The 23,443-nt window shown below is 45.4% G+C and overlaps 1 protein-coding gene across 6 annotated transcripts in view; it reads left to right on the top strand.

The window, feature by feature from the left end:
- klc1a (kinesin light chain 1a) overlaps positions 1-23,443 on the top strand; it is a gene marked incomplete at its 3' end in the record, with an annotated part of 109,512 nt that overhangs the window by 72,512 nt on the left and 13,557 nt on the right. For 3 of the 6 annotated variants that reach the window (XR_014619421.1, XM_084308842.1, XM_084308844.1), the window contains one exon: positions 4,682-4,843. Coding sequence is in view for 5 of the 6 variants with exons in the window: in XM_084308842.1 (XP_084164968.1) it covers positions 4,682-4,843 (162 nt within the window). Of the gene's footprint in view, positions 1-4,681; positions 4,844-10,721; positions 10,859-23,443 lie in introns of those variants that run through there. The other 3 variants (XM_084308843.1, XM_084308845.1, XM_084308846.1) reach the window with 2 other exon arrangements.

The following is a 23,443-nucleotide window of genomic DNA, read 5'->3' on the forward strand; positions in this document are numbered from 1 at the left end:
ACTCCCGTGCTTTCCTGAGCTTGGGCTTGGAGGCTAATAGTACTGCCTCTGTTTTACCTAGGTGAAGAGAAAGCCTGTTGTCCGAAAGCCACCTGCTGACCCCTGCAAGTTCTTCACCTAGCATCTGTTCTAGTGTGTTCTGATCCTTGTGTGAGACTAGCAGGGCTGAGTCGTCTGCAAATAAAAACAAGTTACATGAGCATGCTGCTGACATGTCATTTATGTACAGTAAAAAAAGGAGAGGTCCTAGCACACTTCCTTGTGGGACCCCACATACAATGGGCTTGGCCTCTGACATAGTGCCACTGACCTCGACCCGCTGCACCCTATCAGCAAGGTAGGAAGAGAACCATCTGACCACTGTCTCAGACATACCCAAGGCCTTAAGCTTGGAGAGCAGTATGTCATGGTTCACTGTGTCGAAAGCCTTCTGTAGGTCTAGAAGAACTAGCCCACACAGCTTACCTGAATCTATCTCCCTCCTGATACTGTCTGTAAGATAAAGAAGACATGTTTCAGTAGAGTAAGACTTCCTAAAGCCGGATTGGAGGTCGTACAGGAGGTCATGGCTGCTTGCATATTCCTGGACTTGTTCATGGACTATCTTCTCTAGGACTTTGGATAACACACTTAAAATTGAGACTGGTCTATAATTGCTGGGGTCAGATTTGCTCCCTTTTTTATATATAGGGATGACTTGTTAATTTTTTTTGTCCGCTTGTCATTATGCCTCTACATTTGGCAATACTAGCTTAATATTCAACGTTAAATATCAATGTAAGCCAGTGTAAAGTAAAGAAAAGATATAGTGTGAGACGTGTATGAGACGTATTCTTCGTATGGCAGTGCGTACCCCACGTGACACCCGTACCGTAAATTCGCGGGACGAATACACGTACCGTTACACACCTACTAGCTACTAAACCCTGTTACCCGTCAAGCATTTAACGTTAGCTAGCTAAATAGGGCAGGTCGACCAACGAGATTTTGGTCGGACAAAGAGCATCTCGACCAGCGGACTACAGCCCTAGTGTGAACACTGACCGGTGTGAACACTGACTGGTGTGAACACTGACTGGTGTGAACACTGACCGGTGTGAACACTGACTGGTGTGAACACTGACTGGTGTGACTGCTGACTGGTGTGAACACTGACTGGTGTGAACACTGACTGGTGTGACTGCTGACTGGTGTGAACGCTGACTGGTGTGAACACTGACTGGTGTGAACACTGACTGGTGTGACTGCTGACTGGTGTGAACACTGACTGGTGTGACTGCTGACTGGTGTGAACACTGACTGGTGTGAACACTGACTGGTGTGAACACTGACTGGTGTGAACACTGACCGGTGTGAACACTGACTGGTGTGAACAATGACTGGTGTGACTGCTGACCGGTGTGACCGCTGACTGGTGTGAACACTGACTGGTGTGAACACTGACTGGTGTGAACACTGACTGGTGTGACTGCTGACTGGTGTGAACACTGACTGGTGTGAACGCTGACTGGTGTGAACGCTGACTGGTGTGACTGCTGACTGGTGTGAACGCTGACTGGTGTGACTGCTGACTGGTGTGAACACTGACTGGTGTGACTGCTGACTGGTGTGAACACTGACTGGTGTGAACACTGACTGGTGTGAACGCTGACTGGTGTGACTGCTGACTGGTGTGAACACTGACTGGTGTGAACACTGACTGGTGTGACCTCTGACTGGTGTGAACACTGACTGGTGTGAACACTGACTGGTGTGAACACTGACTGGTGTGAACGCTGACTGGTGTGAACACTGACTGGTGTGACTGCTGACTGGTGTGAACGCTGACTGGTGTGAACACTGACTGGTGTGAACACTGACTGGTGTGACTGCTGACTGGTGTGAACGCTGACTGGTGTGAACGCTGACTGGTGTGACTGCTGACTGGTGTGAACACTGACCGGTGTGAACACTGACTGGTGTGAACACTGACTGGTGTGAACACTGACTGGTGTGAACGCTGACTGGTGTGAACGCTGACTGGTGTGAACACTGACTGGTGTGAACGCTGACTGGTGTGAACACTGACTGGTGTGAACACTGACTGGTGTGAACGCTGACTGCTGTGAACACTGACTGGTGTGAACGCTGACTGGTGTGAACGCTGACTGGTGTGAACACTGACTGGTGTGAACGCTGACTGGTGTGAACGCTGACTGGTGTGAACACTGACTGGTGTGAACACTGACCGGTGTGACTGCTGACTGGTGTGACTGCTGACTGGTGTGAACACTGACTGGTGTGAACACTGACTGGTGTGACTGCTGACTGGTGTGAACGCTGACTGGTGTGACTGTCTGCTGACTGCTGTGAACACTGACTGGTGTGAACACTGACTGGTGTGAACGCTGACTGGTGTGACTGCTGACTGGTGTGACTGCTGACTGGTGTGAACACTGACTGGTGTGACTGCTGACTGGTGTGACTGCTGACTGGTGTGAACACTGACTGGTGTGAACACTGACTGGTGTGAACACTGACTGGTGTGACTGCTGACCGGTGTGAACACTGACTGGTGTGAACACTGACTGGTGTGACTGCTGACCGGTGTGACCGCTGACTGGTGTGAACACTGACTGGTGTGAACGCTGACTGGTGTGAACACTGACTGGTGTGACTGCTGACTGGTGTGAACACTGACTGGTGTGACTGCTGACTGGTGTGACTGCTGACTGGTGTGAACGCTGACTGGTGTGAACACTGACTGGTGTGAACTCTGACTGGTGTGAACACTGACTGGTGTGAACTCTGACTGGTGTGAACGCTGACTGGTGTGAACACTGACTGGTGTGAACACTGACTGGTGTGAACGCTGACTGGTGTGAACACTGACTGGTGTGAACTCTGACTGGTGTGAACACTGACTGGTGTGACTGCTGACTGGTGTGACTGCTGACTGGTGTGAACACTGACTGGTGTGACTGCTGACTGGTGTGAACACTGACTGGTGTGAACGCTGACTGGTGTGAACACTGACTGGTGTGAACACTGACTGGTGTGAACACTGACTGGTGTGAACACTGACTGGTGTGACTGCTGACTGGTGTGAACACTGACTGGTGTGACTGCTGACTGGTGTGAACACTGACTGGTGTGAACACTGACTGGTGTGACTGCTGACTGGTGTGAACACTGACTGGTGTGAACGCTGACTGGTGTGACTGCTGACTGGTGTGAACGCTGACTGGTGTGAACACTGACTGGTGTGAACACTGACTGGTGTGAACGCTGACTGGTGTGAACACTGACTGGTGTGAACGCTGACTGGTGTGAACACTGACTGGTGTGAACGCTGACTGGTGTGAACGCTGACTGGTGTGACCTCTGACTGGTGTGACTAATAAGGAGTGTCTTTGTGTCTGTCGGGAGGTGTGTCATGTCATCCATAGAGATGTAGGCAGTAGGGATGGGCAAAACTCTGATGACTGACTGAGGTTGTGAATTTGTGTTGAATGAGAAACCATGAGAACAGCATGTGTCCAGTTGTACCAGGGAACCTATCTGTACTAGTACTGGTGAGACTGGGATTATTGGTCCTATTGACTCTGGTTACCCGGTGATAATCACAGGCTTTGTTACGCTGAACGATACGGGACCCAAGTAGGTGACTCTGAGCCAGTTGTTTGCAAGAAGCCTGTGGGCACGTTTATTATAAACGTAGGGAAGTGTATGGTGCGTCCTTGGAATGTTTGTAGAGTGTGTATCAAAGACTCTGTGTTTTACTTACCGGTGTTGCAATGTCAACGGCTAAGTGGGGTGTGTTGTTGCGATGTGCGCGCGCCTAACTATAAATTGTCCAGTCCAGAGGATATCTGAGGGGCAAGTGAGAGGTGATAATAACCGGGGGGGGGGGTCCGTCCGCGGGAGTGAGGGGAGCCAGAGAGTCAGGGTGAATCCTGGGAGGGGAGACAAAACCAGGTCAGACAGTTTCTCTGGAATACGCGGGGAAAGAAGAGCGAGCAATATATCTCTACGACTTGTACCGAGTTCTAATTGCGTTCTGGCAACGTGTTGAAGGTCTGGCTGGTTCTTGTAGCGCAGGTCCCTCATCAAAGGCAGGCGTGTCGACGGCTGATTGCGCTGATCGAGTGCCGGTGCGTCACTGCCCGCGCTGTGTGCCCGTAGAGGTAGAGGGCAGGGGACTCCGGCCGAACCCGCCTGTCACCCGCAGAGACAAACTGCTGGGCAAATATGTAGAAAACGTCGTCGACCTTTCTGATGTTGGGTCATCTGTGTACAATGTGCTCTAAGATGTCATTTGACAAAGAGTTGAAAAATGTGGCCGCATGCTGGAAGACGCTTGTGTGAGAAAAAGGCTTGGGTTGTTGTCGAGGTCTTGGCATTCCATGTGAAGGCGTGAGATCATGGCAAACACAACAACCCCAACTCTAAAACGCCATTGGCCTTAAAGGACCTGATTGGTTCAATAAAGGTTACATGTAAACGGCAAGACGTGTGTTGGCTTAACTTTTTCTACATTCAAATGTTGATAAATGACTCACAATCTTGCCTAATTCGATCTTGTAATGAATCGCTACTTATTGCTGTCGATATGGTGTTTGTGTCTTGTGTCTGTTCTTGCGTGGCTGGTGTCTGTGTGTGTGTGCATGTGCGTGTGTGTGTGTGTGTGCGTGCGTGGCAGGGCCTGGACACGGTGCACAAGCAGCGCGTGGCGGAGGTCCTCAGCGAGCCGGACGCCCGGGAGAAACAGCGCAGCCGCGAGAGTTTGACCTCCGACACGGTGAAGTACGAGAGCGGCCCGGACGGTGGCGAGGAAGTGAGTATGAGCGTGGAGTGGAACGGGGTAAGTACAGTACACAGCCCTCTGCCATACACTGATCAGGCCTGCAGGGGGAGCCAGGGAGACACACACACGCACACACACGCCACCTAGTATTCTCCTTGACGGAAGCCGCAACTTCAGAACTAATCGCCGGTTATCCACAGAGCGTCTTGTCAAGACACGAGTTTTGATTCACAAACTCGTAGCGGGGCACGCGTTGGTCGTGTGATCCCATCAGTGGTCCCGTTGTTCGGTAGGTCTCTATTCTCAGATGCGTACGGTTCCCCCCGAGGCTTACCTTCCCGGAGCCGATCAGATCAGAAGCACCACCCCCGGGGGGGATCCGTGGTGAGATCACACGACCGCAGAGCTCGCCGTGTCGTTAAGATGCAAACCACCCTCGGAGCAGTTCTGTTCCTCCCCGTCTTCCTATTCTGACGTGTAGTCATGTCGCTTCATGAGTGAAGGCTCTGGGTTAGTAGTACAGTTGGCCTTGTCGTTTCCTCTTCAAATTCATCTCAGTCGTTGTGTTCGGTTAAACCGTATGGATAAACTGAGATATTAACTATTAGCTGTTATTCATTATCTATTGAAACGTTACGGCATACTCGCGAGGGGGCTTCTGTCAAGGAGGATGCTACTCAAAGGCTTTAGTCCCGACTCAAGTCTTCCAAGTTAATCAATGAAACCCACGTGATCGGGAGCTGATCGGTTACTAGAACCGACTGTCAAAAAGTTCACGGATCACGTTGTGCAGCGATACATTGATAATGCTGATTGACTGTCGGACGCACCCTTCCTCACTTCCTTTCACTTTAACTCAACACCTAATGCCGCTAGTGTCCACTAACACCGCTTCTTGACCTAGACACACTAGACTCAGTGAAACTCCTCTGCCGTGTACTAGTTAGTGGTATTCTATGACGCTATAGACGGCTGTGCTTTTGTTGCACCGTATCCCACTGACACCCATTCAACCCTTCAGTGAACTAACGTACTTTATAGTCATTCTCAGTAGAACACTTTCCTCACTGCTTCTGTATATATCCACAGCCATAGGGTCCACCTGGACACACTTTACCTAAAGGTTGACACGCTCACACGCTGTGTGTGTGTGTGTGTGTGTGTGTGTGTGTGGATGGACCCACGCTGTATTAGCCCGTAGCGATTCCAGCGGCTTAACCCAGTAGATATATAGGGCTCTCTGTACGCTGTTCACTTTTCTTCACGCAAGCCGGGGCTGCCCAGCTCGAGGGCCCGGCCTGTTCCCGTAGCAACGGTAGCCACTAGTAGACCTGCCACCTGAACAACCAATCAGCATCTTTGTCCTTGCGAGTCACCCCCCCCCACCCTCTGCGGGAGGACACATCCGTACACCATCAGCAGCGTCACGGCAACCCCAGGCTGTCACAGCGTCGACACCTGATCTCTGGGACTATTTATACAAGAAGAAAAAGGTGTCCTTTTTTTTCTGGCTTGCTGAAGAGCCGTGGTGGGAAATGGTTGTTTTTATTATTTCATAGTGCCAATGGAGAAAGTACAGCTTTGATTTGACTTTTTTTGTCCTGCTACTACTTCCTAGAGGTGGCAGCAGGACGAACGCTACGGCCTCAAAGCTGGAATTCTCTCCAAAAGCCAAATGTTGGGGAAAAAGGGCCTTTTTTCTCTCCTGTATAAATAAGTCGTCTCATCTCCTCAGTCTGTTCACCTCTTCCTTGACTTAATGTGGGCTCTGTACTGTACTCCTTCTGTGTCTTCTAGACACTTCCATATGTGTTGACCGCTGTTGTATATATATATATATATGTGTGTGTATGTATGTGTGTGTGCGTGCACCGTTCCTTTCCCTCCGTGTGTGTTGTGTAAAGTTGCATGTAGTAATGTGTAATCGTGCAGAGTAAACCTGCCAGAAGCACATGTAACAGACTTTCAAAAAGCATGAATACATGCAGTGTAATTAAGTATCTTTTCTCAACATCCTTTTGGTATCTGGTCCTTTCTCTGCATCCTTTTGGTTTCTGGTCCTTTCTCAGCATCCTTGTGTTATCTATCTTGTTAGCAGCCAGAGTGACTCAGGCAGCATGAACTCAGTATAGAGACCTGAGTGACGGGTGATCTTCTGAGAGCGGCTCCTCATACACATTAAGAGGCTCCACCGTACAACACAAGAGGCTCCACCGTACAACACAAGAGGCTCCACCGTACAACACAAGAGGCTCCACCGTACAACACAAGGAGGCCGGAACGCTGACTTGTTTTAAGAGTCTGTCTTTTGGGTTTGAACCCTTTCACTACCACACTACAGAAGGTTAACCCTTTCACTACCACACTACAGAGGGTTAACCCTTTCACTACCACACTACAGATGGTTAACCCTTTCACTGCCACACTACAGAGGGTTAACCCTTTCACTACCACACTACAGAGGGCTAACCTTTTCACTACCACACTACAGAAGGTTGACCTTTCACTACCACACTACAGAGGGTTAACCCTTTCCCTATCACACTACAGAAGGTTAACCATTCACTACCACACTACAGAAGGTTAACATTTTACTACCACACTACAAAGGGTTAACCTTGCACTACCACACTACAGAGGGTTGACCCTTTCCCTATCACACTACAGAAGGTTAACCATTCACTACCACACTACAGAAGGTTAACATTTTACTACCAGACTACAAAGGGTTAACCTTGCACTACCACACTACAGAAGGTTGACCCTTTCACTACCACACTACAGAAGGTTAACCTTTCACTACCTTTCACTACACCATCTGTAGTGTGGTAGTGAAAGGTCAACCTTCTGTAGTGTGGTAGTGAAAGGGTCAACCTTCTGTAGTGTGGTAGTGAAAGGGTCAACCTTCTGTAGTGTGGTAGTGAAAGGATTGACTCCGTCTAACGTAATCACAGAAGCTGTTGAATAATCAATGTGACCCTGTGCTATATACTTCAGGAGAAGAACATTTATTTACTATACTAGACTCAAAGGAAGAAGCAGAATTTATGAGATAACATCTTAGGGTAATAAATAGCACTTGTATATATATATATATTTTTTTTTTCTTTTCTCAAATTGATCAACTGTTTGACCCAGGTCTGCTACATGTTGACTCTGGCTGCTTCTCCCCTACAGCTTCCCTCTGTATCTGTGTGCGTTGTGGTGATCTAACCCTTTGTCTTCTGTCTTTGTCTTCTGGCTCTGCTTTTAAACCTGTTCTATGTGATGTCACTGCATTGTAACAATGTTCCCTAGGAGAGGCAGACACAGTATCTCTCCAAGTTGTCATTAGCCTGTCCAGAAGCACCATCTAGTGGCGGGTTGTAGTCATTACACTAACACGCCTAAATCATGGCGAGCAAAATAAGAAACGTTCTGATTTTGTAACTCGTGTAGTGTGTGCGGTGGAAAGATCAGATCTGGATCACGCAGAGTTAACATCAGATGTTGTGTTTTTGTGTGATTAGGGGGTGTGTTTATAGATCTGATATTTGACCGTGCGTATTTGTAAACATGGTCTCTCACCTAGTTAAGTTAGAACTTTTATTCATTCAAACCTTTATTTAAAACTCGGAAATTCAATTGAGGGGGGGGGGGGGGGGAGACCCTCATTTTCAACAAATAAAAAAAAACGAATCCGAAAACAAACCAAAATAAACGAAATAATTTTCATTTCCGTAACCGTTTAATGGTGAACAACGAGTGTTTCTGGACAGGGGGCTTACATCACACCATCACCTCTCACCTCTCACCTCACACCGTCACCTCTCACCTCTCACCTCTCACCTCCCACCTGTCTGTTACGCCTCATCCATCCCTGTACTTTTCTCTTGATTTGTTTTTCCTGGAGCTTTATGATTGGCCAGTGGCTGAGCCCAAGGCCGTCTGGATTGGACGATGGAAAACAGCCGACGGCCCCCGAGGGGGTCATATTTTATAGGAACCAAAGTAGGTTAGAAGCCACAAAAGTTCTATTTGTTTTGCTGACACACAGCATCTGAATACATCCTCCTTCTGACCGTTATTGGTCATATAGATATGAATTAGACTCCTCTTTGCAACATACAAGGCTTAACTGTAACTGACCTTGTTGTGGTAGATGCACTATATTTGATGAGAGAGAACATTTAATCCCCTAGTTGATGGAAGTGGTGTTTGAGCTGCTCTCTCTCTCTCTCTGTGGCTTTATCCTCAACATTCTGACGTGTTGTTTACGCTTTCTGTTGATGTCAAGTGATCTTTTGTTGCTCCATAAGCTTCCATTCCTTTCACTCCATTGTGTCCACGCTCTCTAGGCACTGATGCAGTCTTTCCCACACATAGATCAATAAGCAGTAGACACGCTACAAATAGATCAATAAGCTAGACCCACCACAAATAGATCAATAAGCTAGACCCACCACACATAGATCAATAAGCTAGACCCACCACAAATAGATCAATAAGCTAGACCCACCACACATAGATCAATAAGCTAGACCCACCACACATAGATCAATAAGCTAGACCCACCACAAATAGATCAATAAGCTAGACCCACCACACATAGATCAATAAGCTAGACCCACCACACATAGATCAATAAGCTAGACCCACCACACATAGATCAATAAGCTAGACCCACCACACATAGATCAATAAGCTAGACCCACCACAAATAGATTTATATAAACTAGACCCGCTACAAATAGATTTATATAAGCTAGACACGCCACAAATAGATTTATATAAACTAGACACGCCACAAATAGATTTATATAAACTAGACCCGCCACAAATAGATTTATATAAACTAGACCCGCCACAAATAGATTTATATAAACTAGACCCACCACACATAGATTTATAAGCTGGCAGGTGTTTGTAACAGCCTTGATGTGATTAGAAATACTGTCTCTGATATGAGAAGTCAACTATGGAGGCGTACTGCTCCTCTCCCCCCTCCCTCCGCTGTGCTGCACCGTTTCATCCATACCGTTCCACAATAATAATAATAATAATAATAATAATAATACTGTTTCATCCATACCGTTTAATAATAATAATGATATAATAATACTGTTTCATCCATACCGTTCCTTCCATACCGTTTCATAATAATAATAATAATAATAATAATAATGATAATAATACTGTTTCATCCATACCGTTTAATAATAATAATGATAATAATAATACTGTTTCATCCATACCATTCCTTCCATACCGTTTCATAATAATAATAATGATAATAATACTGTTTCATCCATACCGTTTAATAATAATAATGATAATAATAATACTGTTTCATCCATACCATTCCTTCCATACCGTTTCATAATAATAATAATGATAATAATACTGTTTCATCCATACCGTTTAATAATAATAATAATGATAATAATACTGTTTCATCCATACCGTTCCTTCCATACCGTTTCATAATAATAATAATGATAATAATACTGTTTCATCCATACCGTTTAATGATAATAATACTGTTTCATCCATACCGTTCCTTCCATACCGTTTCATAATAATAATAATGATAATAATAGTTTCATCCATAGCGTTCCATCCATACCGTTTCATAATAATAATAATAATAATGATAATAATAGTAATAATAATCATAATACCATTTCATCCTTCGTTTCATCCATACCATTTCATCTTTTGTTTTACCCTCACCATTTCATCCTCACTGTTTCATACTTCGTTACATCCTCACCGTTTCTTCCTCGCCGTATTTTCTCTCTTTAACTCAAATGTTTCTTCCTATCTCTGTCTCTTTTCTCTCCCTGCTGTCTTGTTTCTCTCTATTTCCCCCATTCTCTCTCTGTCTCTCTCCCTCTCTCCCCCCTCTCTCTCCCCCCCCCCCCTCCCTCTCTCCCTCTCTCCGGACGGACGGCAGGCATAAACTCCGGATGCCTTGTCGCGGTTCTTAACTAGTCTTCTGCATGACGGACGCCTCGCCTCCCTGCCCCTTCAGCTTCGCAGTGGTGTGTCTTCTCTCCAGCTCTGGCACCGCCCCTGTCCTCACACCTCCTCTGGGTTCTGGTTCCACGCCGGGCCGCGCCGGGCTAAACCACACCAGACTCACTACTACTATTAACTCGTCTATCTGCTCTCTTTATCTATGAGAAGAGCTGCTGTGTCTCGACACCAAACCTCTGCTTCTTCATCTTGCTCTCTCTTCTGTCTTTAAAATCTGTACTCTATTCTATGTATGTGTCTGCTTCATATTAACTGTCGGGGGGGGGAGGGGGGGGGGGGGGGGGGGCGAGGATTGTGTTGGGTGGAACTGTTTGTCTCAAAACCCAACCTCTGCTTTTTAACCCTGCTCTCTCTCCACTGTCCTTTAAATACTATATTCTATGCTGCATCACTCCCTCTCGCTCTCTCTCTTTCTGGGGACTATTGTCTATCCTGTATGGTTGCATACTGTATGGTTTTACGACTACTAGCGTTACTACTACTGCTCGTGGTGTCTCAAAGAGACGGGACACGCTGTAAATAAATTCAGTTACACATCGGTAGGGATGGACCGATGCCACTTCGATATCGATTTCCCGAAGTCCCTCTTAATTAAGTACTGACCCGATCCCATCGCTGTCACTGAACAGTATAGACGTGGTGGACCATCGGTTCGTGGTCGCTGTACAAAGAATGCTTGAGATTTAATTGAGTTTTCTCTATTAGAGAGATCTAATGACTCTATGTGGAGAAACCACGCTACGTTGCTTGGATTTCTGGCACGTTAGACTTGATTTTAGTATCTGTGAAATTCCGTGATACCGATTATTACCCTATTCTAGCCTGGTGTCAGACTGGTATCCCATCATCACCGGTGTGGGTGTCGGTGCATCCCTACTCACCCCCACTCACTCAGTCACTCACTGGGAGCACGTCCACGCTAGTCTCGGGTCTCTGGCCCCCCCTCTATAGAGTCTGTTTAGTAACTGTTGGTGTTTATTACTCTGTGCTCCATGTTCATCTCTTTGCAATGATGTCAAAACTTACACTTGTGTTGTGATGCCATGACGGTAGAGGCACACTGTCACTGGGAGATCATTTATCTTACTGTATATCCTTGTATATAGACGTAAAGGTGGGTTCTGTGGGTGGTTTGGGTTCTGTGGGTGGGGGGTAGGTGGTTTGGGTTCTGTGGGTGGTTTGGGTTCTGTGGGTGGTTGTTCTGTGGGTGGTTCTGCGGGTGGGTGGGCTTCAGAGGACCGGCTGGAAGGGAGAGCGGCGCTCTGCTGTAAATTAATCTGAATGGCCTCCTCCTCTGTCTTCACCGCTCCTACTAATCGACTGTGTCCTGTCTGTCTTTCTTAACTTCTAATAAAAACATAACTCTTTGGCTCAACTACACCTCTGCCCCTCGCCTCTTTGTGTGTCCCCTCGCTTTCTTTCTGTGTGTGTGTGTATTTCTCTGTGTATTTCTCTGTGTGTGTATTTCTGTGTGTATGTAACCGAATGCCTACAGTCTTCTCTCGCGGCCGACTGACTCGCGGTGACGTCACTATAGGTTCACACAGTAAGAGAACGTATAGAAGAGTGACAGTAAGATAACGTATAGAAGAGTGACGGTAAGAGAACGTATAGAAGAGAGACGGTAAGAGAACGTATAGAAGAGAGACGGTAAGAGAACGTATAGAAGAGAGACAGTAAGAGAGCGTATAGAAGAGAGACAGTAAGAGAGCGTATAGAAGAGAGACAGTAAGAGAACGTATAGAAGAGTGACGGTAAGAGAGCGTATAGAAGAGTGACAGTAAGAGAACGTATAGAAGAGTGGCAGTAAGAGAACGTATAGAAGAGAGACAGTAAGAGAACGTATAGAAGAGAGACGGTAAGAGAACGTATAGAAGAGTGACGGTAAGAGAACGTATAGAAGAGTGACGGTAAGAGAGCGTATAGAAGAGTGACAGTAAGAGAACGTATAGAAGAGTGACAGTAAGAGAGCGTATAGAAGAGTGACGGTAAGAGAGCGTATAGAAGAGTGACAGTAAGAGAGCGTATAGAAGAGTGACGGTAAGAGAGCGTATAGAAGAGTGACGGTAAGAGAGCGTATAGAAGAGTGACGGTAAGAGAGCGTATAGAAGAGTGACAGTAAGAGAACGTATAGAAGAGTGACAGTAAGAGAGCGTATAGAAGAGTGACGGTAAGAGAGCGTATAGAAGAGTGGCGGTAAGAGAACGTATAGAAGAGTGACAGTAAGAGAACGTATAGAAGAGTGACGTAAGAGAGCGTATAGAAGAGTGACGGTAAGAGAGCGTATAGAAGAGAGACGGTAAGAGAACGTATAGAAGAGTGGCGGTAAGAGAACGTATAGAAGAGTGACAGTAAGAGAACGTATAGAAGAGTGACAGTAAGAGAACGTATAGAAGAGTGACAGTAAGAGAACGTATAGAAGAGTGACAGTAAGAGAGCGTATAGAAGAGTGACGGTAAGAGAGCGTATAGAAGAGTGGCGGTAAGAGAACGTATAGAAGAGTGACAGTAAGAGAACGTATAGAAGAGTGACAGTAAGAGAACGTATAGAAGAGTGACGTAAGAGAGCGTATAGAAGAGTGACGGTAAGAGAACGTATAGAAGAGTGACGTAAGAGAACGTATAGAAGAGTGACGGTAAGAGAACGTATAGAAGAGTGACGTAAGAGAGCGTATAGAAGAGTGACGGTAAGAGAACGTATAGAAGAGTGACGTAAGAGAACGTATAGAAGAGTGACGGTAAGAGAACGTATAGAAGAGTGACGTAAGAGAGCGTATAGAAGAGTGACAGTAAGAGAACGTATAGAAGAGTGACGTAAGAGAACGTATAGAAGAGTGACGGTAAGAGAACGTATAGAAGAGTGCCGTAAGAGAGCGTATAGAAGAGTGACGGTAAGAGAACGTATAGAAGAGAGACGGTAAGAGAACGTATAGAAGAGTGACGGTAAGAGAACGTATAGAAGAGTGACGGTAAGAGAACGTATAGAAGAGAGACGGTAAGAGAACGTATAGAAGAGTGACAGTAAGAGAACGTATAGAAGAGTGACGGTAAGAGAACGTATAGAAGAGAGACGGTAAGAGAACGTATAGAAGAGTGACAGTAAGAGAACGTATAGAAGAGTGACAGTAAGAGAACGTATAGAAGAGTGACAGTAAGAGAGCGTATAGAAGAGTGACAGTAAGAGAGCGTATAGAAGAGTGACAGTAAGAGAGCGTATAGAAGAGAGACGGTAAGAGAACGTATAGAAGAGTGACGGTAAGAGAACGTATAGAAGAGAGACGGTAAGAGAGCGTATAGAAGAGTGACGGTAAGAGAACGTATAGAAGAGTGACAGTAAGAGAACGTATAGAAGAGTGACGGTAAGAGAGCGTATAGAAGAGTGACAGTAAGAGAACATATAGAAGAGAGACAGTAAGAGAGCGTATAGAAGAGTGACGGTAAGAGAACGTATAGAAGAGTGACAGTAAGAGAACGTATAGAAGAGTGACAGTAAGAGAACGTATAGAAGAGTGACAGTAAGAGAGCGTATAGAAGAGTGACGGTAAGAGAACGTATAGAAGAGTGACGGTAAGAGAACGTATAGAAGAGTGACAGTAAGAGAACGTATAGAAGAGTGACAGTAAGAGAACGTATAGAAGAGTGACGGTAAGAGAACGTATAGAAGAGAGACGGTAAGAGAACGTATAGAAGAGAGACGGTAAGAGAACGTATAGAAGAGTGACGGTAAGAGAACGTATAGAAGAGTGACAGTAAGAGAGCGTATAGAAGAGAGACGGTAAGAGAACGTATAGAAGAGTGACAGTAAGAGAACGTATAGAAGAGTGACAGTAAGAGAGCGTATAGAAGAGTGACGGTAAGAGAACGTATAGAAGAGTGACAGTAAGAGAACGTATAGAAGAGTGACAGTAAGAGAACGTATAGAAGAGTGACAGTAAGAGAGCGTATAGAAGAGTGACAGTAAGAGAGCGTATAGAAGAGTGACAGTAAGAGAACGTATAGAAGAGTGACAGTAAGAGAGCGTATAGAAGAGTGACAGTAAGAGAGCGTATAGAAGAGTGACAGTAAGAGAGCGTATAGAAGAGTGACAGTAAGAGAACGTATAGAAGAGTGACAGTAAGAGAGCGTATAGAAGAGTGACAGTAAGAGAGCGTATAGAAGAGTGACAGTAAGAGAGCGTATAGAAGAGTGACAGTAAGAGAGCGTATAGAAGAGTGACAGTAAGAGAGCGTATAGAAGAGTGACAGTAAGAGAGCGTATAGAAGAGTGACAGTAAGAGAGCGTATAGAAGAGTGACAGTAAGAGAACGTATAGAAGAGTGACGGTAAGAGAACGTATAGAAGAGAGACGGTAAGAGAACGTATAGAAGAGTGACAGTAAGAGAACGTATAGAAGAGAGACGGTAAGAGAACGTATAGAAGAGTGACAGTAAGAGAGCGTATAGAAGAGTGACGGTAAGAGAGCGTATAGAAGAGAGACGGTAAGAGAACGTATAGAAGAGTGACAGTAAGAGAACGTATAGAAGAGTGACGGTAAGAGAACGTATAGAAGAGTGACGGTAAGAGAGCGTATAGAAGAGTGACGGTAAGAGAGCGTATAGAAGAGTGACGGTAAGAGAACGTATAGAAGAGTGACGGTAAGAGAGCGTATAGAAGAGTGACGGTAAGAGAACGTATAGAAGAGTGACGGTAAGAGAACGTATAGAAGAGAGACGGTAAGAGAACGTATAGAAGAGTGACGGTAAGAGAGCGTATAGAAGAGTGACGGTAAGAGAACGTATAGAAGAGAGACGGTAAGAGAACGTATAGAAGAGTGACAGTAAGAGAGCGTATAGAAGAGTGACGGTAAGAGAACGTATAGAAGAGTGACGGTAAGAGAACGTATAGAAGAGTGGCGGTAAGAGAACGTATAGAAGAGTGACGGTAAGAGAACGTATAGAAGAGAGACGGTAAGAGAACGTATAGAAGAGTGACGGTAAGAGAGCGTATAGAAGAGTGACAGTAAGAGAGCGTATAGAAGAGTGACGGTAAGAGAACGTATAGAAGAGTGACGGTAAGAGAGCGTATAGAAGAGTGACGGTAAGAGAACGTATAGAAGAGTGACAGTAAGAGAACGTATAGAAGAGTGACGGTAAGAGAACGTATAGAAGAGTGACGGTAAGAGAACGTATAGAAGAGTGACAGTAAGAGAGCGTATAGAAGAGTGACGGTAAGAGAACGTATAGAAGAGTGACGGTAAGAGAACGTATAGAAGAGTGACGGTAAGAGAGCGTATAGAAGAGTGACGGTAAGAGAGCGTATAGAAGAGAGACGGTAAGAGAACGTATAGAAGAGTGACAGTAAGAGAGCGTATAGAAGAGTGACGGTAAGAGAACGTATAGAAGAGTGACGGTAAGAGAGCGTATAGAAGAGTGACGGTAAGAGAACGTATAGAAGAGAGACAGTAAGAGAACGTATAGAAGAGTGACGGTAAGAGAACGTATAGAAGAGTGACGGTAAGAGAGCGTATAGAAGAGTGACGGTAAGAGAACGTATAGAAGAGTGACGGTAAGAGAACGTATAGAAGAGTGACGTAAGAGATCGTATAGAAGAGTGACGGTAAGAGAACGTATAGAAGAGTGACGGTAAGAGAGCGTATAGAAGAGTGACGTAAGAGATCGTATAGAAGAGTGACGGTAAGAGAACGTATAGAAGAGTGACAGTAAGAGAACGTATAGAAGAGTGACAGTAAGAGAACGTATAGAAGAGTGACGGTAAGAGAACGTATAGAAGAGTGACGGTAAGAGAACGTATAGAAGAGTGACGGTAAGAGAACGTATAGAAGAGTGACGGTAAGAGAACGTATAGAAGAGAGACAGTAAGAGAACGTATAGAAGAGTGACGGTAAGAGAGCGTATAGAAGAGTGACGGTAAGAGAGCGTATAGAAGAGTGACGGTAAGAGAACGTATAGAAGAGTGACAGTAAGAGAGCGTATAGAAGAGTGACGGTAAGAGAGCGTATAGAAGAGTGACGGTAAGAGAACGTATAGAAGAGTGACGGTAAGAGAACGTATAGAAGAGTGACAGTAAGAGAGCGTATAGAAGAGAGACGGTAAGAGAACGTATAGAAGAGTGACAGTAAGAGAACGTATAGAAGAGTGACGGTAAGAGAACGTATAGAAGAGTGACAGTAAGAGAACGTATAGAAGAGTGACAGTAAGAGAACGTATAGAAGAGTGACAGTAAGAGAACGTATAGAAGAGATACGGTAAGAGAACGTATAGAAGAGTGACAGTAAGAGAACGTATAGAAGAGAGACGGTAAGAGAACGTATAGAAGAGAGACGGTAAGAGAACGTATAGAAGAGTGACGGTAAGAGAACGTATAGAAGAGAGACGGTAAGAGAACGTATAGAAGAGTGACGGTAAGAGAACGTATAGAAGAGTGACAGTAAGAGAACGTATAGAAGAGTGACAGTAAGAGAACGTATAGAAGAGTGACAGTAAGAGAACGTATAGAAGAGTGACAGTAAGAGAACGTATAGAAGAGAGACGGTAAGAGAACGTATAGAAGAGTGACAGTAAGAGAACGTATAGAAGAGTGACAGTAAGAGAACGTATAGAAGAGAGACAGTAAGAGAACGTATAGAAGAGTGGCGGTAAGAGAGCGTATAGAAGAGTGACGGTAAGAGAACGTATAGAAGAGTGACAGTAAGAGAACGTATAGAAGAGTGACAGTAAGAGAACGTATAGAAGAGAGACGGTAAGAGAACGTATAGAAGAGTGACAGTAAGAGAACGTATAGAAGAGTGACAGTAAGAGAACGTATAGAAGAGAGACAGTAAGAGAACGTATAGAAGAGTGGCGGTAAGAGAACGTATAGAAGAGTGACGGTAAGAGAACGTATAGAAGAGAGACGGTAAGAGAACGTATAGAAGAGTGACGGTAAGAGAACGTATAGAAGAGTGACAGTAAGAGAACGTATAGAAGAGTGACGGTAAGAGAACGTATAGAAGAGAGACGGTAAGAGAACGTATAGAAGAGTGACGGTAAGAGAACGTATAGAAGAGTGACAGTAAGAGAACGTATAGAAGAGTGACGGTAAGAGAACGTATAGAAGAGTGACAGTAAGAGAACGTATAGAAGAGTGACAGTAAGAGAACGTATAGAAGAGTGACGGTAAGAGAACGTATAGAAGAGAGACGGTAAGAGAACGTATAGAAGAGTGACAGTAAGAGAACGTATAGAAGAGTGACAGTAAGAGAACGTATAGAAGAGTGACGGTAAGAGAACGTATAGAAGAGAGACGGTAAGAGAACGTATAGAAGAGTGACGGTAAGAGAACGTATAGAAGAGTGACAGTAAGAGAACGTATAGAAGAGTGACAGTAAGAGAACGTATAGAAGAGAGACGGTAAGAGAACGTATAGAAGAGTGACGGTAAGAGAACGTATAGAAGAGTGACAGTAAGAGAACGTATAGAAGAGTGACGGTAAGAGAACGTATAGAAGAGTGACAGTAAGAGAACGTATAGAAGAGTGACAGTAAGAGAACGTATAGAAGAGTGACGGTAAGAGAACGTATAGAAGAGAGACGGTAAGAGAACGTATAGAAGAGTGACAGTAAGAGAACGTATAGAAGAGTGACAGTAAGAGAACGTATAGAAGAGTGACAGTAAGAGAACGTATAGAAGAGTGACAGTAAGAGAACGTATAGAAGAGAGACGGTAAGAGAGCGTATAGAAGAGAGACGGTAAGAGAACGTATAGAAGAGTGACGGTAAGAGAACGTATAGAAGAGTGACAGTAAGAGAACGTATAGAAGAGTGACAGTAAGAGAACGTATAGAAGAGTGACAGTAAGAGAACGTATAGAAGAGTGACAGTAAGAGAACGTATAGAAGAGTGACGGTAAGAGAACGTATAGAAGAGTGACAGTAAGAGAACGTATAGAAGAGTGACGGTAAGAGAACGTATAGAAGAGTGACAGTAAGAGAACGTATAGAAGAGTGACAGTAAGAGAACGTATAGAAGAGTGACGGTAAGAGAACGTATAGAAGAGAGACGGTAAGAGAACGTATAGAAGAGTGACAGTAAGAGAACGTATAGAAGAGTGACAGTAAGAGAACGTATAGAAGAGTGACGGTAAGAGAACGTATAGAAGAGTGACAGTAAGAGAACGTATAGAAGAGTGACAGTAAGAGAACGTATAGAAGAGAGGCGGTAAGAGAACGTATAGAAGAGTGACGATAAGAGAACGTATAGAAGAGTGACAGTAAGAGAGCGTATAGAAGAGTGACAGTAAGAGAGCGTATAGAAGAGTGACGGTAAGAGAGCGTATAGAAGAGAGACAGTAAGAGAACGTATAGAAGAGTGACGGTAAGAGAACGTATAGAAGAGTGACGGTAAGAGAACGTATAGAAGAGTGACGGTAAGAGAACGTATAGAAGAGTGACGGTAAGAGAGCGTATAGAAGAGTGACGGTAAGAGAACGTATAGAAGAGAGACGGTAAGAGAACGTATAGAAGAGTGACGGTAAGAGAACGTATAGAAGAGAGACAGTAAGAGAACGTATAGAAGAGTGACAGTAAGAGAACGTATAGAAGAGAGACGGTAAGAGAACGTATAGAAGAGTGACGGTAAGAGAACGTATAGAAGAGAGACGGTAAGAGAACGTATAGAAGAGTGATGTAAGAGAACGTATAGAAGAGAGACAGTAAGAGAACGTATAGAAGAGAGACGGTAAGAGAACGTATAGAAGAGTGACAGTAAGAGAACGTATAGAAGAGTGACAGTAAGAGAACGTATAGAAGAGTGACGGTAAGAGAACGTATAGAAGAGTGACGGTAAGAGAACGTATAGAAGAGTGACAGTAAGAGAACGTATAGAAGAGAGACGGTAAGAGAACGTATAGAAGAGTGACAGTAAGAGAACGTATAGAAGAGTGACAGTAAGAGAGCGTATAGAAGAGTGATGTAAGATAACGTATAGAAGAGTGACGGTAAGAGAGCGTATAGAAGAGTGACAGTAAGAGAACGTATAGAAGAGAGACAGTAAGAGAGCGTATAGAAGAGAGACGGTAAGAGAACGTATAGAAGAGTGACAGTAAGAGAACGTATAGAAGAGTGACAGTAAGAGAGTGTATAGAAGAGTGACCGTAAGAGAGCGTATAGAAGAGAGACAGTAAGAGAACGTATAGAAGAGTGACGGTAAGAGAACGTATAGAAGAGTGACGGTAAGAGAGCGTATAGAAGAGAGACAGTAAGAGAACGTATAGAAGAGTGACGGTAAGAGAACGTATAGAAGAGTGACGGTAAGAGAACGTATAGAAGAGTGACGGTAAGAGAACGTATAGAAGAGTGACGGTAAGAGAGCTTATAGAAGAGTGACAGTAAGAGAACGTATAGAAGAGTGACGTAAGAGATCGTATAGAAGAGTGACGGTAAGAGAACGTATAGAAGAGAGACGGTAAGAGAACGTATAGAAGAGAGACGGTAAGAGAACGTAGAGAAGAGTGACGGTAAGAGAACGTATAGAAGAGTGACGGTAAGAGAACGTATAGAAGAGTGACGGTAAGAGAACGTATAGAAGAGTGACGGTAAGAGAACGTATAGAAGAGAGACAGTAAGAGAACGTATAGAAGAGAGACGGTAAGAGAACGTATAGAAGAGTGACGGTAAGAGAACGTATAGAAGAGAGACGGTAAGAGAACGTATAGAAGAGTGATGTAAGAGAACGTATAGAAGAGTGACGGTAAGAGAACGTATAGAAGAGTGATGTAAGAGAACGTATAGAAGAGTGACAGTAAGAGAACGTATAGAAGAGTGACAGTAAAGGAGCGGCTGGGTAGCGCAGCGGACTAAGCACTCGCCTACCACCGCAGAGACTCTGGGATCGAATCGGTTTTGATTGATTGATTGAAAATTGTATTAACAGATTGCAGAATGGGTACAATACAGTACGGCTCAATACACACTTGTTAAGGGGATGCAGACCAGGGAAAGACTTTCGTCTTGTTTACATCAGGGTCTTCCATTTTCAATTCATCATAACATATATGACATACATGGCGGCTGAGTGGCGCAGTGGGCAAGGCGCTTGGACGTTGTGGACAGCGACTCCTACAGGTCGGTTGGGTGACGCCGGTACGGCGGAAACAGGAAGTATCGGGGGGCAGCGTGAACCTCCCACGCGTTACTCCTCGCCACAGAGTTCGAGCTGCTGCGGTGAAAAGATGCGACAGGCTGCCTCCTCGTGTACCGGAGGGGACACGTGATGCAAGGCTTCTGTCCTCACTACAGCCGACCAGTGGGAGGCATAGTCTAGCAACGTTCAAGACAGGGGAGGGAAGAATTGGAAACACAAAATTGGGATGGGAGAAAAATAGAAAATGGGGAGAAAAAGTGGATAAAAAAAAAACATATATATGACATACAGATAGACAGTACTGCTACATCTATACATTTATGACATACCAGATTTACAAATACAGTGCCGTTTGTGATACAAAAAGAGTCCAGAAAAGAGAGTATATACATTTGACGTAGAAACTGTACATTGTAGGTGGTTGGGTGGGTGGGTGGGGTGGGGTGGGGGGGAGAACGTATAGAAGAGAGACTTCCCATTTATAGGTTTCACTCTCCCCACTCTCCTGATGTTGACGTGATGGTTCAGTCGTGGAATCATTCAGCTCTGATCTCTGACACACTACACACACGCCGCTTTAGTGTCTGGAACATTTCCCCCCAATAACCTTGTTTTTAGCCTGACATTGGCTGGATATCACCGCATCTCCAATTTAATTTAATTTAATTGTAAATGAATGGAAGCCAGTGGCCGTTACGGTGCAACACAAACACGATACATGTCTCTGAGGTTTCACCGCCACGAGAAGCGGCACAAATACACCCGGTGAATTGTAACTTGGGGTTACATTTTTTTTTTGCTAAAATGTATTTAGCAGAACACTCGTTACGAGCATTGCGGCTCTATTTGTTTTTCCATCTCTGGCTCCGTTTCTCACCGTAGGGAGTGTTTTTATTTTTCTATTTGTTTACTTTTTCCCGAGACGTCAAAACAGGAATTACGTGTTACGCCCACGACAGCTAATTATATACTGTCCTTTTGTCTTGAGTGACACTTCTCTCATCGTCAGAACAGCATCTGCAGTCACACACTCACACACACACACACACACACGTGTGTGAAAACACTGCTACTGCTCTCCTAAACATTGCGTCATATTGCCGTGAACCTCCTGCATTAGCCTGGTGTTCAGCTCATGCTGTTTCTCTGCACGTCTGCATCGTGTCTCCAGTGTTTCCACTAGAATGTGGTAAAGCAGTAGTGGGGTCCCCCCAGGTTCACCCAGGTCCCCCCAGGTCCACCCGCCCAGGTCCACCCGCCCAGGTCCACCCAGGTTCACCCAGGTCCCCCCAGGTCCACCCAGGTCCACCCAGGTCCCCCCACCCTGGTCCACCCAGGTCCACCCACCCAGGTCCACCCACCCAGGTCCACCCAGGTCCACCCACCCAGGTCCACCCAGGTCCCCCCACCCAGGTCCCCCCAGGTCCACCCAGGTCCCCCCAGGTCCATCCAGGTCCACCCAGGTCCATCCAGGTCCCCCCAGGTCCACCCACCCAGGTCCACCCACCCAGGTCCCCCCACCCAGGTCCCCCCAGGTCCATCCAGGTCCACCCAGGTCCCCCCAGGTCCATCCAGGTCCACCCAGGTCCCCCCAGGTCCACCCACCCAGGTCCACCCAGGTCCACCCAGGTCCATCCAGGTCCACCCAGGTCCCCCCTTAGTCTCAGTCTCATTTACATGCTGCTTACATACTTAAATACTTATATACTAGGGGTGTAACGGTACGTGTATTCGTCCCCGCGAATTTACGCTACGGCCGCCACGGTGCGGTACGCACTGCCATACGAAGAATGCGCCTCACAGCGCACACACACCAGTCGTGCATGCATGCACTCGCGGGTTCCGTGTCCGTGTGAGAACAGCGCGCGGCACACAGAGTCCGACTTCAGAGCGGGCAAAAGTGCACGGAGAAAGGCACATTTACATTGGAACAGCTGCAGGGTCATTACAATTTTACAGTTTTCTTTCGTTTTCTTGTTCGCCCAATAATGTCAAACAAATGAAGCCAATGGAAAGACACACACACACGCGTCGCCAACACACACACCAACATTCTCCCCCGCCGGACTCTCCGGCACAGCTGATCAAATAAAAAAAAGAAACTTACATACTGAGCTCCTCTCCAGTTGAACTGCTACTATGTTTAAATCCAAATAATCCTCTGCCATTGTTGTAACATGTCATCTGTTCTCTAGTATTCAGTCTCGTGAAGTAAAATTCTCTCTAGAAGTGAAACTGAAACTTAGCAAGGATAAGTTGTTAAAGGGACAGTAGTAGGCAATTAATTTATTCAGTGGATGCCTGAACACAGAATGACACCAGTATCACTGACTACCACGGCAAGCCTATTATTATTTTTTTTTTATTGATATTTTTCCCCCTCCATTTTCCTCCGATTTTTCTCCCATCCCAATGTTAGTCGTTATGCCAATTCCCAATCCCCTTCCTGGTCGCTGCGCACTTACCCCCCACAGTCGGTCTGGGAGAGTGGAGGCTATCACGTGCTTCCTCCGACACACGTCCA

Source organism: Notolepis coatsorum (assembly GCF_963971535.1).
Source record: "Notolepis coatsorum genome assembly, chromosome: 2".
Classification (NCBI taxonomy): Eukaryota; Metazoa; Chordata; class Actinopteri; order Aulopiformes; family Paralepididae; genus Notolepis; species Notolepis coatsorum.